General features: G+C 49.1%; 2 protein-coding genes across 5 annotated transcripts in view; one reads left to right on the top strand and one right to left on the bottom strand.

Annotated features, from left to right (window-relative positions):
• stim1b (stromal interaction molecule 1b) overlaps positions 1 to 15,275 on the top strand; it is a 111,672-nt gene that overhangs the window by 11,800 nt on the left and 84,597 nt on the right. For all 4 annotated transcript variants that reach the window (XM_072477533.1, XM_072477534.1, XM_072477535.1 and 1 more), the window contains exon 2: positions 11,701 to 11,815. In XM_072477533.1, the coding sequence (XP_072333634.1) occupies positions 11,701 to 11,815 (115 nt within the window). The remainder of the gene's footprint in view (positions 1 to 11,700; positions 11,816 to 15,275) is intronic.
• On the bottom strand, positions 7,619 to 8,304 carry prdx5 (peroxiredoxin 5). The gene has a single exon (XM_072477532.1). The coding sequence runs from the start codon at positions 8,296 to 8,298 to the stop codon at positions 7,732 to 7,734; it is 567 nt and encodes a 188-aa protein (XP_072333633.1). The 5' UTR covers positions 8,299 to 8,304; the 3' UTR covers positions 7,619 to 7,731.

Here is a 15,275-nt window from a genome sequence, read left to right on the forward strand (position 1 = left end):
GCCGAGGAGGGCGGAGGGGGCCGAGGGAGGGCGGAGGGGGCCGAGGGAGGGCGGAGGGGGGCCGAGGGAGGGCGGAGGGGGCCGAGGGAGGGCGGGAGGGGGCCGAGGGAGGGCGGAGGGGGCCGAGGGAGGGCGGAGGGGGCCGAGGGAGGGCGGAGGGGGCCGAGGGAGGGCGGAGGGGGCCGAGGGAGGGCGGGGGAGGAGGGCGAGGGAGGGCGAGGGAGGGCGGTGGGTGGGGCGAGGGAGGGCGGAGTGTGGAGGAGGGGCGAGGAAGGGCGGAGTGTGGAGGAGGGGCGAGGAAGGGCGGAGTGTGGAGGAGGGAAGGTGGAGGGTGAGGGGTGAGGGTGGGGTGGGGGGAGGGCGGAGGGGTGGGTGAGGGAGGGCGGAGGGTGAGGGAGGTTGAGGGTGAGGTTTTGAGAATGCTGAACACTCTGGGGCTGGTTTAGCACTGGGCTAAACAGCTGGCCTATAATGCAGCGCGGGTTCAATTCCCGTGCCTGGCTCCCCGAACAGGCGCCGGAATGTGGCGACTAGGGGCTTTTCACAGTAACTTCATTGAAGCCTACTTGTGACAATAAGAGATTTTCATTTCAACTCAAAGTTTGGTCATGTTTTCATTGTAACTTTTTGGAGTCCTCAAAACTGTTTTGCCGTCACTGTTACAGAATGAAACATGTCAGCCTTTTATGAGGCTCCATAGATAGTAGTGCACAGCTCGTGAATCCGGTATTGACTGAGGATAGGATATTGAGGGGACTCCCTGGTCCACCTGAACACATCGATAGGACCATTAAAACCTTGACTCCTTTTACAATTATCCTGAGGATGCTGCACTCCCTGGCATCACTGACACAGTGGGGTAGTACTAATGTGACTGGATCAATAATCTAGAGGCCCAGGCTAATGCTCTGCTTTCAAAGCCCACCTCAGCTGGTCGAATTTTTATTCAATTAATGAATAAAACCTGGAATTGCAAGCTCATCACAATAGTGGCGACTCCCATCGATCGTTGTAAAAACCCATCTGGTTCGGAAATCTGCCGCCCTTACCCGGTCTGGCCTACACGTGACTCCAGACCCACAGCGATGTGGCTGAATCTTAACTGCTCATCTCGAGAGAAGGGCAACAAATCCTGGACGTTCCATGAAGGAATTAAAAGCAGTGCTGTGTCAGGAAGCTCGTCTCCCAGAATTAATTCCCAATGTGGGATGGTGTCTTATCCTGGTCTGGAAATAGGAGCCTGACCGTCAGCCTGGCTCAGTGTGTGCCTCCCTCAATTTGGACTCGGGCTCCAGGCTGATACACCCAGTGCCAATACTGAGAGAGCTGCACTTTTGGAGGAAACGTCCTCTCCACATCCACCGTGCCAAGTCCCCTCAGGATCTTGCAGGTTTCGATTAGGTCACCTCTCACTCTCCTAAACTGTGATGGATATAAACCGAGCATCTCCAACCTTTCCTCCTAAGCCAACCCACCCGTTCCTGTATTAGCTGAACGAACTCTGAACTGCTAACACATTTACATATTTCCGGAAGATCAATACTGTACACTACTCCAGATGTAGTCTGACCTTTGCCCTGTAAAACTGACACCAAGCACACAATCAGCTTCATGAGTGGAAGTGACTTTATTCACATTTTGCTGCTCAGCATTCAGTCATTGCCAAAACCAGAATGAAGCACACAGTGCTGATATACCAGAATTACCGAATGCTTACAGCACTGCAATCATCCAGTTGCTTTTTGAAGGCCTCAATTGAATCTTCCTGCACCGTCTTCTCAGGCAGCACATTCCAGATCCGAGCCACAATCTTCATGTCACCATTGCTTTTTTTTAACCAATGACATGAAATTACATTGCCCTTTTGTTCTCGACCCTGCTGCCAATGGGAGCAATGTCTCTCTGTCTACTTTGCGCAGACCCCCCATCATTGTGAAATAGCTCAATCAAACCTCCTCTCAACCTTCTCTTCTCCAAGGAAAACAAGTTCCAATTTCTCCAATCTGTTCTCGTAACTGAAGTTCCTCATCCCTGGAACCATTCTCAGGAATCTTCTCTGTATTTATCTCCAATGCCTTCACATCTTTCTGAAGTGTCGTGCTCAGAACTGAATGCAGTACTCCAGTTGAGGACGCACTAGTATTTTACGCAGGTTTAACATAATGTCCTTGCTTCCGTACTGTAAGACTTTAGGAATGAAACCCAGAATACTGCATGCTTTAATAACCGCGCTCTCCACCTGTCCCGGCACCTTCAATGATTTATGCACATATTCAACCCTCAGCTCCTGCACCATCGTCAGAGTTCCCATTCATTTAAAAAATGCTTATACTACAGCCAATAAGTGTCAATCATCAGGTCCCATCGAAGTACCAATAGCATAAACTGCAAGTACTTGAAACCTCTATCTTGTGCAAATAAGCATTCTGAAATAGATCAGTGAGCCTTTTGAGCCTAGACATCCATTATACTGTTGAAACAGCTACACCCCCAGGGAAAATTAAGTAAGGAAAGTCACCATAGTCCCAGATGACCATAGGCAGCTTTCCCTTTGAGGGTGGAGAGCCAACTGGTGGTGATTTAACCTGAGGGTCATCGCACCTCAGGCGAGGGGCAAGGTTGACAAGGCGGGACCTTCATGAATAACCTCAGCCGGTATGGGAATTGAATCCGTACTGTTGGCCTCGCTCTGCATCATGAACCAGCTGTCCAGCCCACTGAGCTAAACCCGGCCCCTTGCAGAGAAAATATTGCTTCATTAACAGCTCTGGCTCTCTGATCACTGGAGGTGATGGCCACCTTGACAACAATTTGGATATATTGTCTTACACAAGGCATGTGGGTATAGCGCCAGGGTTATGATGGACTGGTTTAGTGTGCAAGTCAAGAAATAGTTTTTCATTCAACAATAACTTTGTTTTATATTGCATCTTCAATATTATCAAATGAAATCTAAGACCAAGTAATCTAGAACATATAAAAACAGGTGACCACAAACTTGGCTAAAAGGGAATGTCTTCAAGGAAGATTGCGAGACGGCGAGCTTTAGCACCTGAATTCCAGACAGGGCCGAGGTATATGTTATCAAAGCCTTCAGTGATAAAGTGATTCAAATTGGAGGGGTGCCGAGATCTTGGTGGGTTGTAGGCTTGGAGAAGGATAGAGGTAAGGAAGATGCAAGGCCATGGAAGAATTTGAAGATGGAAACAAGTACCATCTTACTGAGTGGCGGAGCCGGCTCGAAGGACCATATGGCCTATCCGTTCCCTTAGGTTCCTCTGGCAAGAGGCCACCTGAGCAGCAAAGATTAATCACAGGCCTTTTTAAGCCCTGCTATTTTTGAACCTTTCCTACCCGCCACTGTGGGGCTGTCTGAGTGGAGAATGGGTCGGGCTCAGGGGAATAGTTAGATTAATAAACCATTGTTCTACTATTTCCAATACATGTTGATCTCTCATTATAAATAAACCGTTTTTCAAATGTTTTACGTACAAGTCTGGTGCCTGTAATTCATTGGAGCAGTCAAGGGTCAAAGATCTCAGGAAAACATCCAAATTATTGGTTAATTCGGAACTCCGGGACCTGTTGGGCTGGAATTGACCGGACACTAGTCCAGGGTGTTGTAACAATATAACAGAAAAGTCGCCAGGGTCCCCTTTCAGGGGAAGAGCTGACTGGTGGTGGTTTAACCTGAGGATCACACCTGAGGCGGTGAGGGATAAGGTTGAGAAGGTGGGGCCTTCATGAATAACCTCAGCAGGTACGGGAATTGAACCTGCATTGTTGGCCTTGGTCTGCATCGCAAACCAGCAGTCCAGGCAACTGAGCTAAACCTGGGGTACAGTACTGGTCAGACACCTCTGTCACTGTATAACACTGGGGTACAGTACTAGTGGGGATGGTGTGTCACTGTATAACACTGGGGTACAGTACTGGTGGGGACGGGTCTGTCGCTGTATAACACTGGGGTACAGTACTAGTGGGGATGGTGTGTCACTGTATAACACTGGGGTACAGTACTGGTGGGGACGGGTCTGTCACTGTACAACACTGGGGTACAGTACTAGTGGGGATGGTGTGTCACTGTATAACACTGGGGTACAGTACTGGTGGGGACGGGTCTGTCGCTGTATAACACTGGGGTACAGTACTGGTGGGGACGGGTCTGTCACTGTATAACACTGGGGAACAGTACTGGTGGGGACAGGTCTGTCGCTGTATAACACTGGGGTACAGTACTGGTGAGGACGGGTCTGTCACTGTGTAACACTGTGGTACAGTACTGGTCAGACACCTCTGTCACGGTATAACACTGGGGTACAGTACTAGTGGGGATGGTGTGTCACTGTATAACACTGGGGTACAGTACTGGTGGGGACGGGTCTGTCGCTGTATAACACTGGGGTACAGTACTAGTGGGGATGGTGTGTCACTGTATAACACTGGGGTACAGTACTGGTGGGGACGGGTCTGTCACTGTACAACACTGGGGTACAGTGCTAGTGGGGATGGTGTGTCACTGTATAACACTGGGGTACAGTACTGGTGGGGACGGGTCTGTCGCTGTATAACACTGGGGTACAGTACTGGTGGGGACGGGTCTGTCACTGTATAACACTGGGGAACAGTACTGGTGGGGACAGGTCTGTCGCTGTATAACACTGGGGTACAGTACTGGTGAGGACGGGTCTGTCACTGTGTAACACTGGGGTACAGTACTGGTGGGGATGGGTCTGTCACTGTATAACACTGGGGAACAGTACTGGTGGGGGCGGGTCTGTCACTGTATAACACTAGGGAACAGTACTGGTGGGGACGGGTCTGTCACTGTATAACACTGGGGTACAGTACTGGTGGGGATGGGTCTGTCACTGTATAACACTGGGGTACAGTACTGGTGGGGACAGGTCTGTCACTGTATAACACTGGGGTACAGTACTGGTGTGGACCGGTCCGTCACTGTATAACACTGGGGTACAGTACTGGTGGGGACGGGTCTGTCACTGTATAACACTGGGGTACAGTACTGGTGGGGATGGGTCTGTCACTGTATAACACTGGGGAACAGTACTGGTGGGGACGGGTCTGTCACTATATGACACTGGGGTACAGAACTGGTGGGGACGGGTCTGTCACTGTATAACACTGGGGTACAGTACTGGTGGGGACGGGTCTGTCACTGTGTAACACTGGGATACAGTACTGGTGGGGACGGGTCTGTCACTGTATAACACTGGGGAACAGTACTGGTGGGGACGGGTCTGTCACTGTATAACACTGGGGTACAGTACTGGTGTGGACCGGTCCGTCACTGTATAACACTGGGGTACAGTACTGGTGGGGACGGGTCTGTCACTGTATAACACTGGGGTACAGTACTGGTGGGGACGGGTCTGTCACTGTATAACACTGGGGTACAGTACTGGTGGGGATGGGTCTGTCACTGTATAACACGGGGGTACAGTACTGGTGGGGACGGGTCTGTCACTGTATAACGCTGGGGTACAGTACTGGTGGGGACGGGTCTGTCACTGTATAACACGGGGGTACAGTACTGGTGGGGACGGGTCTGTCACTGTATAACACTGGGGTACAGTACTGGTGGGGATGGGTCTGTCACTGTATAACACTGGGGTACAGTACTGGTGGGGATGGGTCTGTCACTGTATAACACTGGGGTACAGTACTTGTTGGATTAAATTACAATTGCTCATCTGCAAATATTTTGCTTTTGGGACCAAGTGTAATGTTCAGCGTTTCACCAATTAGTTTTGCTGGGTGTAAACTTGTTTCCGGCGGGGGTGGAATGATGAATAATATTGAGATGAATTGAGGTAATCTTACATGACTCCAAATAGAACATAACTGATGCCTTTCCTGTGGTTTACTGATTCCCATGTACATGGTCACGCAATGCATATTATGAGCATGAAAGTCTTGCTAATTCTTTCCCTGCCTGCAATGACTTTTAGCCCTGAGCATTGACGTTGTGCTGTATAGGAGACAGGCACAGTGCAGACACATTCCCGGAATATTACGTTGTGCTGCTCTGTGTTAGGGTGCGAACGTGGTCACGACCTTTCGTGTGTCCCTCTTGTTTTATTGCTCTGGAGTTTTCTCCCTCTTCCACAGACTCTTGCACCTGGGAAAGGACCACTTCCTTTCGGGAAGTGTCTGCCGAGGAGTTGGGCAGGTGGCTTCACATGGTTAGCAGATATGAACACAGTTGGAGATCAGTACATTTTTTAAGGGAAAAAAGTACATCAACATTTAAACCGCAGGGCAGTGGAGTTAGTTTTTGAATGTTTGAGCAAAGAGCAGGCACAGAGCCAAAGACTATCGACTTCCTCGTGCTCTGTTGTTCTACTCAGCCAGCTCAGCATTTTCCAAGCCCATGGGAGTCCTCCAAGCTGTCACTAAGTCCCTGATTCAATGTGCCTCTCCCCCACTCTCCTAACCCTTCAGTAAACTTCATTTAGTAAACAGTTGGTATGGTTTCTAAGAATTAGCTTTGTGGTTAAGAAATACTTGTAACTCCGTTTGTTTAAGACTAGTTGATCTGTGCAGTTCTTGAAAATAACCAAATTGATCATCTTCCGGTGGAGACCATGAGCTAACGGTCACACGAAAGGTGGCCCTCGTTTGGGAACTTAGAGTTCATAACATTTACAGTGCAGAGGGAGGCCATTCAGCCCATCGAGTCTGCACCGGCCCCTTGGAAAGAGCCCCCCCACCTAAGCCCACACCTCCACCCTATCCCAGTAACCCCATCTAAACTTTCTGGACATGTCGGGGCAATTTATCATGGTCAATCCATCTAACAGCACATCTTTAGGGACTTGTGGGAGGAAACCGGAGCACCCGGAGGAAACCCACGTAGACACAGGGAGAACGTGTAGACTCCGCACAGACAGTGACCCAAGCCGGGAATCGAACCTGGGACCCTGGCACTGTGAAGCAGCAGCGCGAACCACTGTGCTACCGTGCTGCCCTTTCAACCCACCAAGCGGGCACCAAAAGAGTGAAAAATCCTCCAAACTAACCCCCCAACTTCCGCAGTGCCAGCTAGAATACCAAAGAACCAGCAATGCGGCCATAACGCCAGTAAAAGCCCGGTGAGGAACAGCTCAAACTCAACATGGAAGCTCGTGTGGCAACAGGGAGCCGGCCATGGCTGACCCCACGGAATCGCCAGGCGATGATGGAGTTCATCACCACTGAGCTCCAGAGGTACAGGGTAGTGGTGAAGGAGGACTGCTTGGCGGCAGTGGAGTCAGCAGTAGAGACTGCAATTGCCCCCATAAAGGAGGCAATTGGCAGAGTGGAGCGGAGCCTTGAGGCCCAAGAGGCAACAGCGTGGGACCTAGAAACAGGCGGCACGGCGATGCAATGGTCGGCACTGCTGCCTCACGGTGCTGAGGACCTGGGTTCGGGCCCGGGTCACTGTCAGTGTGAAGGTTGCACATTCGCCCCGTGTCTGCGTGGGTCTCACTTCCACAATCCAGAGATGTGCAGAGTAAGTGGATTGGCCACGCTAAATTGCCACTTAATTGGAAAAAATTAATTGGGCACTTTAAATTTATATTGCTTTTTTGTTCCGTAATTTAAAAAAAAAAAATTTCAGTTAAAATATTTTTATTATCAGGTTATATTCACAACGTTACACATTGCCACCGCCTCAGCGGCCAGTCTCAAGTGGCTGCCTCGACCGAGACAAGCTCTCGGGCTCTGTCAGACAAGCTTCATGGCGTGAGAGGCCAGGCTACAGGAGAGGCCGGTCCCGTCTTCTTCCACCTTCAGTTCCTTCACAACACCATTGTCCAGCACCAGCACAAACCTCTTGCACCTCTTGTTCCCCAGAGCTGTGATCAATGGCTCCTTGTCCAACTCCAGACCCACGGCCCTTGTGAAGGTTCCGGTGGGATCAGTGAACATTCGCACCTTCCCAGCAACTTTCTGCGCACTTCCCCAGGCGCTCATGACGAAGGCGTCGTTGACGGCAATGCAGACGATGATTTCCACTCCCTTCTTCAGCGCCTCATAGTTTTCAACGTAGCTGGGCAGGTGGGACTTATTACATGCTGGAGTGTAAGCTCCGGGAACACCAAACAGAATCCCCTTCTTGCCCTGGAAGACTTCAGCGATGTTGACCAGGCAGTGAGGGTCTCCCTCGTGGACCTCGACAGGGGGCAACTTGTCACCGACCTTGATGGACGTGCTGGCAGCTGCGATGCAGTGAATGTTCCTCAAGCTGCAGCTGGCGCTTCTCCACAGTCTCTGGGCCAGCACCTGCCTCATCTCCAACCTTTACCCCCCCCCGGCAGACAGGCACGGCCCTTAATCCCCATCACCCCGCCCCTTTTGTTATGTAATTTTTGATCTAAAATGCGAGGTCCTTTATCACACATGAGCTGCTGTCTAATCTGAGGTCAGGCTAACTCTCTCTGCTCTGTGAATCCCATTGTAATTGTCTCATTCGCTGTTACATGAGGAAGAGCCTTTTGTGTCAGAAAGTCATGAGCGGATGTTATGGGCCAGGGTTTAGAAAACTCCAAAGTACATCATGGAGTTCACCTGACCTCTAACTGTTTTATTGATTTTGGTTCGGGTGAGCACAAGGCCCTGCCTTTCAGATGTTAGTCAACAGAGTTCTTAGGCGCTTTTAATCAAAAAAACAAGCTTTATTCTACGAATTTAGTTAACATTTGTATAAACACACACAGTAAGAATTTTAAAAAAATATTTTAAAAAATAAAAATTCTCCATTTTCACATTTTCTCCCACATTTACATCCATCAACAATAAACAATAATCAGCAAGATATGTCAGTCCCCATAATAACAACGATCCCATCTGCCCACCAACCCCCAAACCTCAACCCGCATGTTTACATAAACAAATGACAAAAATAAATCAGGGATTACCCGTAGTCACCCTTAATCTTACACAGCTCCCACCCACCCCAGGTCTCCAGCTCCTCCTGTCCACTGCCTCTTGTAAAACTCCTCCCCTACCCTCGGTTCCTCCCCCCCCCCCCCCCCTCCCAACTTTCCACCCCGGCTAGACCACTCGGACCCTGTTCTGCCAGGCTCCGATGGCCGCAGCCCCTCCCCCCACCTCACTCCCGTTCACTGGCCGGCACACACCGGCCAGCGTGGAGGCCCCCGCCCGGGTCCCTTTCCCACTTGCCCGGCCCCAGGAAAGCACAAAGATCCCCTTTTAACACACAAACCCCGCCTATCCACCTACACCCCAAAGAACTCTCATTTCGAGTGAAAGTCCCGTCCCTTCCCTCGTCCAAATATATACCACATTGGCTCCTTTAATCTCTACACCCGCGCACAGTGATACAAAAAAGAAGAAAATACAGTCATGAGGTTACATCGGCACATTGCCATTCCTCAATTTGTCAGTTCTGCCACAGTCCTTCTGCTTTCGCAAACTCCTCCGCTGCTTCCGCCGTTCCAAAATAAAAGTCCCTGAGCTTGTAAGTCACCCTCAGCTTCGCTGGATATACAATGCCGCACCGCACCTTGCTAATGTACAGTGCCCTCTTCACCCTGTTGAAGGCAGCCCGCCTCCTTGCCAGCTCCACCGTAAAGTCCTGGTATACACGTATACCAGCTCCAGCCCACTGCACCACCCGCTTCTGCTTGGCCCAGCTCAGGACCTTCTCCTTCACCCTGTACTTACGGAAGCACAGAGTCACTGCCCTTGGGCAGCTCACTCGCCTTTGGTACAGGCCTCCATGACCGATGAGCCTGATCCAGTTCATATCGGGAGGGGTCCTCCCCCTCCCCCAGTAGTTTTGCCAGCATCACGGCAAAATACTCAGTCGGCTTCGGTCCTTCAACTCCTTCGGGCAGCCCCACAATCCTCAAGTTCTGAAGCCTGGATCTATTTTCCAGGTCTTCCATTTTTCCTCGCAGATCCTTGTTAGTATCCATCACCTTCCGCATCTCTTTCCCCATCGAGGCAAGTTGATCACCGTGCTGCAATAACGTCTCCTTCACTTCCTTCAGCGCCTCCCCTTCCTCTCGCACCTCCGCAACTGCGCTCGCCACCTCCGTCCTCACCGGGGAAACCGCCTCCTCCACCAGCGCACTCAAAACCTCCCTCATCTCCTTCCTCACCGTCTCCATGCATTTCGCAATCTGCGCCAACTGCTTTTCAAATTCCGCAGCCATCACCGTGGTTATTTCTTCAGCCGTAAGCAGTGCGGCCTTCCCTGGTGCTCCAACCTCCATTTTTCCTGGTGACCCCGCGGCGACCTTTCCACACCCCGACGGACCTCCAGCTGGGTTTTTTTCGGCCGTTTTTCTGCTCACCAGCGACATTTTTCTTTGTTCTTTTTTTCCTCCTGTGTCTTCTCAGTGCCTCCTCCGTGCCTTCTCCCTTCTTCTGCCGCCTCCGCGGACCCTGGGACCGGGCTTAAAGCCCTGAAATTGCCGTTCCCGAGCGGGGGCTCTCCATTGTGCGGCCGCCTCCCGCCGCCGTCACCGGAAGTCCACAATAAGAATTTTTATCATCTACAAACATAAAGACCTCACACAGCTACAGTAATCTATGTATAACCCTTAGTGAATTCCCCCTTAACTGTTCCAATTCAATAACAAAATCCAAGTGAAACCAGAAACCCCTTTTCAAAGGTGTGACCCAGCACACGGCATTCTCACTGGTATAAGACTTGTTATTGATACTCTTGTTCCCCTTTCCAAACAGCAGGCTTGAAACCCTTCCAGAAAGCAATTCTCTCTTTTACGTTCCCAAGCAGTCGGGAAACTGCTTTTAAAATGAAGATAGAGAAACACTTCTTTCAACCTGTGCAGTTCAAAACCAGTCCAAACTCAAAGCGACAGTAAAACTCAGAGCCACAGCCCAGCTCCACCCATACAATGACATAATTGAAACCATATGATAAGACAAAAACATTTCTTGAAGGGACACTCCCATGACAGCGAGGAAGAGATTGGCAAAACGTCACTTTCACTTTTGACTATATATTCATCCACCAAATTCCAAAGGAGTGAATCAGCATAATGTTAACTGCTTTTACTGGGAACGTGCTGCTCACGGTCGGTGCAGGCACAGCGTCTGAAAATCGGCAGCCTCTGGACCGCAACTGTGCTGCATTTCAGATCCTGCAGGCTTTTGTGGAAGTGAGTTTGGACCACGGCTGGTTCCGTTAAAGGGCATGAATAGACCGATGGGCAAGTGGCGAAGTGGGTAACTTGTCGGGCACCAAACTAATGCAGCACCTGACTGAAAACTCCAGTCATTAGCAGGCAGCTGTAGAAATAGAGCTGGCCAGTGTGATACTGGCTGGAGAGGGAACCAGCAGTGAACATATTCTTGTATACACAGTTACTTTCTGTTTGACTCTACAAGTTCGTGCTGGATTCTTTGTGGCCCTGATAAAAGTTATTTTTTATTTGTCTCAGTTGAAATTGATGGATGGTGCATTCGAACTGTCTGTTTACAGCATTGATTTCTGGTACAGTCGGATTTGAGACACTGTATTGTGCTCTGTGGGGGAGGAGAGGTCAGCCGTCGAGGGGACTGGGCACAGGGCATTCTTATTTTAAATAAGGTAGGGGGGTGGGTGCTATCAAAAGGCATTAAGCTGACACAGATATCCGGGACAAGTTACTGTTTTTAGCTCCCTTAATCGTTAATCTCACCATTTTGTCTATCTGGTAGTTTTTGCGAGAGGACCTGAACTACCAAGACGCAGCAGCGAAGCACAGCACGTTTCACGGAGGAGACAAACTGATCAGCGTGGAAGACTTGTGGAAATCGTGGAAAAGTTCTGAAGGTAAATACAGGCGTGCACCTCTGGACAACGTGTCTCCCTGTGCTCTGTTCAGAGATTGAATACTCTGTCCCATTATCCTGTTACAGACTTGACAGCAGTTACAATGCACAGACAGGGACACCCCGTGCTCCCTTCATATCATCGCATTGTATATTTTCCTGGACAGAGATGAATACATTTTATACATTCCCAGCTCAGATTCATTTGCATTAACACAGTGCATCCTGCATTATCTACATTGTACAACGGCATCACATTGAACACTCCCAGGTCAGATACATACACAGCCCCTACACTATCACATTGAACACTCCCAGGTCAGATATATACACAGCTCCTACACTATCACATTGAACACTCCCAGGTCAGATACATACACAGCTCCTACACTATCACATTGAACACTCCCAGGTCAGATATATACACAGCTCCTACACTATCACATTGAACACTCCCAGGTCAGATATATACACAGCTCCTACACTATCACATTGAACACTCCCAGGTCAGATACATACACAGCTCCTACACTATCAATTGTGATGCCATTAGACGTGACTTGGGGGGGATAAGGTGGAGAAGTAGACTGCAAGTGTTGGGCACACTGGATAAGTGGGGCTTGTTCAAGGATCAGCTACTGCGTGTTCTTGATAAGTATGTACCGGTCAGATAGGGAGGAAGGCGTCGAGCGAGGGAACCGTGGTTTACCAAGGAAGTGGAACCTCTTGTTAAGAGGAAGAAGGAGGCCTATGTGAAGATGAAGTGTGAAGTTTCGGTTGGGGCGATGGATAGTTACAAGGTAGCGAGGAAGGATCTAAAGAGAGAGCTAAGACGAGCAAGGAGGGGACATGAGAAGTATTTGGCAGGTAGGATCAAGGAAAACCCAAAAGCTTTCTATAGGTATGTCAGGAATAAGGGAATGACTAGGGAAAGAGTAGGACCAGTCAAGGACAGGGATGGGAAATTGTGTGTGGAGTCTGAAGAGATAGGCGAGATACTAAATGAATATTTTTCGTCAGTATTCACTCAGGAAAAAGATAATGTTGTGGAGGAGAATGCTGAGCCCCAGGCTAATAGAATAGATGGCATTGAGGTACATAGGGAAGAGGTGTTGGCAATTCTGGACAGGCTGAAAATAGATAAGTCCCCGGGACCTGATGGGATTTATCCTAGGATTCTCTGGGAGGCCAGGGAAGAGATTGCTGGACCTTTGGCTTTGATTTTTATGTCATCATTGGCTACAGGAATAGTGCCAGAGGACTGGAGGACAGCAAATGTGGTCCCTTTGTTCAAAAAGGGGAGCAGAGACAACCCCGGCAACTATAGACCGGTGAGCCTCACGTCTGTAGTGGGTAAAGTCTTGGAGGGGATTATAAGAGACAAGATTTATAATCATCTAGATAGGAATAATATGATCAGGGATAGTCAGCATGGCTTTGTGAAGGGTAGGTCATGCCTCACAAACCTTATTGAGTTCTTTGAGAAGGTGACTGAACAGGTAGACGAGGGTAGAGCAGTTGATGTGGTGTATATGGATTTCAGCAAAGCGTTTGATAAGGTTCCCCACGGTAGGCTATTGCAAAAAATACGGAGGCTGGGGATTGAGGGTGATTTAGAGATGTGGATCAGAAATTGGCTAGCTGAAAGAAGACAGAGGGTGGTGGTTGATGGGAAATGTTCAGAATGGAGTACAGTCACAAGTGGAGTACCACAAGGATCTGTTCTGGGGCCGTTGCTGTTTGTCATTTTTATCAATGACCTAGAGGAAGGCGCAGAAGGGTGGGTGAGTAAATTTGCAGACGATACTAAAGTCGGTGGTGTTGTCGATAGTGTGGAAGGATGTAGCAGGTTACAGAGGGATATAGATAAGCTGCAGAGCTGGGCTGAGAGGTGGCAAATGGAGTTTAATGTAGAGAAGTGTGAGGTGATTCACTTTGGAAGGAATAACAGGAATGCGGAATATTTGGCTAATGGTAAAGTTCTTGAAAGTGTGGATGAGCAGAGGGATCTAGGTGTCCATGTACATAGATCCCTGAAAGTTGCCACCCAGGTTGATAGGGTTGTGAAGAAGGCCTATGGAGTGTTGGCCTTTATTGGTAGAGGGATTGAGTTCCGGAGTCGGGAGGTCATGTTGCAGCTGTACAGAACTCTGGTACGGCCGCATTTGGAGTATTGCGTACAGTTCTGGTCACCGCATTATAGGAAGGACGTGGAGGCTTTGGAGCGGGTGCAGAGGAGATTTACCAGGATCTTGCCTGGTATGGAGGGAAAATCTTATGAGGAAAGGCTGATGGACTTGAGGTTGTTTTCGTTGGAGAGAAGAAGGTTAAGAGGAGACTTAATAGAGGCATACAAAATGATCAGGGGGTTGGATAGGGTGGACAGTGAGAGCCTTCTCCCGCGGATGGATATGGCTGGCACGAGGGGACATAACTTTAAACTGAGGGGTAATAGATATAGGACAGAGGTCAGAGGTAGGTTCTTTACGCAAAGAGTAGTGAGGCCGTGGAATGCCCGACCTGCTACAGTAGTGAACTTTCCAACATTGAGGGCAGTTAAAAGTTTATTGGATAAACATATGGATGATAATGGCATAGTGTAGGTTAGATTGCATTTGTTTCGGTGCAACATCGTGGGCCGAAGGGCCTGTACTGCGCTGTATTGTTCTATGTTCTATGTTCTATACAGCTCCTACACTATCACATTGAACACTCCCAGGTCAGATACATACACAGCTCCTATACTATCACATTGAACACTCCCAGGTCAGATATATACACAACTCCTACACTATCACATTGAACGCTCCCAGGTCAGATATATACACAACTGCTACACTGTCACATTGAACACTCCCAGGTCAGATACATACACAGCTCCTACACTATCACATTGAACACTCCCAGGTCAGATATATACACAACTCCTACACTATCACATTGAACACTCCCAGGTCAGATACATACACAGCTCCTACACTATCACATTGAACACTCCCAGGTCTGATATATACACAGCTCCTACACTATCACATTGAACACTCCCAGGTCAGATATATACACAGCTCCTACACTATCACATTGAACACTCCCAGGTCAGATACATACACAGCTCCTATACTATCACATTGAACACTCCCAGGTCAGATATATACACAGCTCCTACACTATCACATTGAACACTCCCAGGTCAGATATATACACAGCTCCTACACTATCACATTGAACACTCCCAGGTCAGATACATACACAGCTCCTACACTATCACATTGAACACTCCCAGGTCTGATATATACACAGCTCCTACACTATCACATTGAACACTCCCAGGTCAGATATATACACAGCTCCTACACTATCACATTGAACACTCCCAGGTCAGATACATACACAGCTCCTACACTATCACATTGAACACTCCCAGGTCAGATATATACACAGCTCCTACACTATCACATTGA

The sequence above is a fragment of the Scyliorhinus torazame genome, chromosome 15 (assembly GCF_047496885.1).
Source record: "Scyliorhinus torazame isolate Kashiwa2021f chromosome 15, sScyTor2.1, whole genome shotgun sequence".
Classification (NCBI taxonomy): domain Eukaryota; kingdom Metazoa; phylum Chordata; class Chondrichthyes; order Carcharhiniformes; family Scyliorhinidae; genus Scyliorhinus; species Scyliorhinus torazame.